Source organism: Mustela nigripes, chromosome 12, assembly GCF_022355385.1.
Source record: "Mustela nigripes isolate SB6536 chromosome 12, MUSNIG.SB6536, whole genome shotgun sequence".
Classification (NCBI taxonomy): Eukaryota; Metazoa; Chordata; class Mammalia; order Carnivora; family Mustelidae; genus Mustela; species Mustela nigripes.
In genome coordinates this window covers 133,668,932-133,671,929 of record NC_081568.1, presented here as the reverse complement: position 1 = coordinate 133,671,929, position 2,998 = coordinate 133,668,932, and the positions used below count along the sequence as shown (strand labels likewise).

The window sequence follows — 2,998 nt, the reverse complement described above, 5'->3', positions numbered from 1 at the left end:
TGGATACAGAATCCAGCGCAGTCTTGCAGACTGAGACCAGGACTACCGCTCAGAGTTATCAAAACGGGAGTGTTCATCTTTTTCCTGAAAAGAAATCCACGCCGCCGGGCCGTTGGAGGAGTTCCTCCCGGACGGAGCACCCTCGCCTCTGCCTGAGTGTCGGGAGCCGGCGCGTTGTGGTGGGATACACGGAGCTGACACCCTTCCAGGGGACCTCCTGGGCACTGCCTCCCGTCGCGTGCCCTCGCGTCCCCGGGCATCCCGGGCTCCCGACGCCACGATCCTCCTTCCCCTCCTCCCTCTCCACTAAGGTGACTACCCCCGGGATTGCAGAGCGCGGAGCTCGCCAGCCCGGGCAAAACCCGGAGAGCTGGAATCCCGCGCCCGGAGCGCCCCGGCGGCCACTGGGCATGCTCCGTTGTCAGGCAGGTTCGGGGCCGCGAGCCGCTTTTGCGCCTCGCGGATTCCTCCGGCGGCCGCGCGTCCTCCCCCTCCTCCTCCCGAGCAGGCAGCGGGCGCATGATGGCGGCGGCGGCGGCGGCAGGGAGCGCCAGCGGCGGCGGCAGCAGCGGCGGGGGCGGCGGCGGCAGCAGCAGCAGCGACACGTCCAGCACCGGCGAGGAGGAGCGGATGCGGCGCCTCTTCCAGACGTGCGACGGCGACGGGGACGGATACATTAGCAGGTACTGGGGAGGTACGCGAAACCGGCTGGGGCGCAGCCAGCCTCTCTCGGCGCTGCCCTTGACCCCCTCCTCTGCCCACTCGCCCCAACTTCCAGCAAGTTGCTCAGAAGCTCACGGGAAAAGTTGGCTGCGACTTCGAGAGCGCGTCGCCGGCTCGGCTCCCCAAGGCGGAGGGGGCTGATCTGCTCGCCTGCTGGTGGTGCCAGTTGGGTCCAACTTTTCCCAGCGCTGTCTTTGTCTGGGCGTGAGGAGACATCTCTTGAGGATGTGAGTCCTCCCCGGGTCTTGGAGCGCTCATGCCTGGGCAGAATCGAGTTCTGGCCACTTGTCCCAGGTAGGAGGGGCTGCCCCTGCAGCCTCTGGCTCCCGGTATCCAGCTGCAGCGGCAGCATCAGTCCGGCTGCTCAGTGGACAGCCCCGGGACGGAACCAGGATAGGGATGCTCTGTCAGTGACAGAGCTGGGCATGAAAACAGGCTGCGAAGAACTTTCGGGTGCTGCAGAGCCCCTGTGTTCCGAACTGCAGAACCCACAGAATGGACATAGCTGGCCACCCAATACTGTTAGCTAGACGGAAACCAAGCGCGCAGGCACAAACTGGGGGTTTAGAGGTGAGGCAGGAACATATAGACCCGACTCCCTACCTCGGCTCCGCAAGCTGACCAGGTGAGCCTCCAGTGGGATGTGAGTGAGCGCGAGACCACTTACAACCCTCGGTGTGTTTGCTCCTGGACTCCCTGCGGGGTTGTGTTGTAGCTTCCAGCCTCAGGGCTTGGCCAAATAATTATTTCTGCCCGCATTTTTAACACTTAACACACACAGATGAGGAAGAAGGCAAGCATAATGTTTTATGATCTGCTTCTCTGAAGGGTTGACACAGAGCACTGAAGACCTTCCACGCTGAAATTTCAGTTGCCTTCCAGGAAGGCCACCTAAGTTGTATATTACATATTAGCTTAGCCTTTGTGTTAATGATAGTAAAGATCTCTGAAAACCCAAGGCTGCCTCCTGCTGATTGTCCTTGCATACTTAGAGAAAAAAAAAAAAAAAAGAGTGGGGAATTCCCCCCACTCCTAATTTTTAAAAAAGATCTTTAAAACAGGCAATTTGACATGGAAGATGTTGATAATTAAAAAAAAAAAAACTTATTTGGGACTCCATTCAGTTATGATTACTCGACTGAATCTTATTACTTTTCTAGAGTTTCACTGGGAAACATTAGAGAGATGTCAGAAAACTTTATGGAGTAATTCTATTCTGAAATGAAAAAATATATATACTTCTAGTTGACTCCATGTAGATTTTCATCTGGAAGTCTTTCCCTGTTTGGGTCCTGTGATGAAAAATTTCATCATATAGTTTAGATTTTTTTTTTTTTTTTCCTGCTTGAGTAGCCTACTTGAATTTCCTACTTGAGTGCCCATTATCTTCTTTGTGATAATAAACACAGTCTACATTCTTCACATTAGGATGCACAGAGAATTTAATTTCACGTGGGCAAGGGTGCAAACAGAAAATGAGCAGAATTCTCTCCTCCCCTTCCTTTGATTTGGGTTTGTCTGAACTACCCTTTCTGTACAAATGTTTGTATTATCTTGAATGGTGATCTGTCTCCTCTGAAGAATTGTGAATTCTGTAGGCATAATCTGAGGACTTTGTTTTGGAGGATGAGGCATTGTGTGTAAGGGTGTGGTAGTAAACAGGAGATTTCAGATTAGAGTGGAAACCTGCTAAGGCAAAAGTGGAAAAAACTATCCTTCCTTGAGCCATATCACTTTAATACATCTGCTTGAAAGTTGAAAGGTATGTGCAATAATGAACCCTAAGCCAGAACTTCACCTGTGGGCAGGGTTGCTCTGGACGTTATTTTATGCTGTGAAAAACTCCCATATAGGAGGAATTCAGGGATGGCAATCTCATTGCAAGGAGGCACCAAGGAACCTCTCTAGAAGTAAGTTTACATAGCACATGCAGTTTTACCTGGAATATATGTTTATTTGATATGGCTTGGGAAAGGAAGTTATGAAGATAAGTGGCGTTGAAAGCCTTCCTCTCTGGAGCTCCTCCTTTGTGCTACTTTTGTTAAATGACCTTTACTGGCTGCTCTACAGTGGGTGATGAGGAGTGGAGGGCTGTGAATTTTCTCTTTTATAAGCATGAGAGTTGGACTTTCTACACTAAAAACCTTAAAATTCTTGGATTCTTCAAAAGGTGTTAAGTTCATGCTCATGGCTTATACCACTGTATCTGTTAGGATTTCAGGTGGCTTTATAAAATGGGAAACCAATGGGACAGTCAAATAAAGATGGAGTTTCT

General features: G+C 51.1%; 1 protein-coding gene across 2 annotated transcripts in view; it reads left to right on the top strand.

Moving 5' to 3' along the window:
- Positions 1-519: 519 nt before the first annotated feature.
- Positions 520-2,998, top strand: part of MCC (MCC regulator of WNT signaling pathway) — a 436,925-nt gene continuing 434,446 nt past the window's right edge. The window contains exon 1 of one of the 2 annotated variants that reach the window (XM_059418381.1): positions 520-683. In XM_059418381.1, coding sequence (XP_059274364.1) covers positions 520-683 — 164 coding nt within the window. Of the gene's footprint in view, positions 695-2,998 lie in introns of both variants that reach the window. The other variant, XM_059418382.1, reaches the window with a different exon arrangement.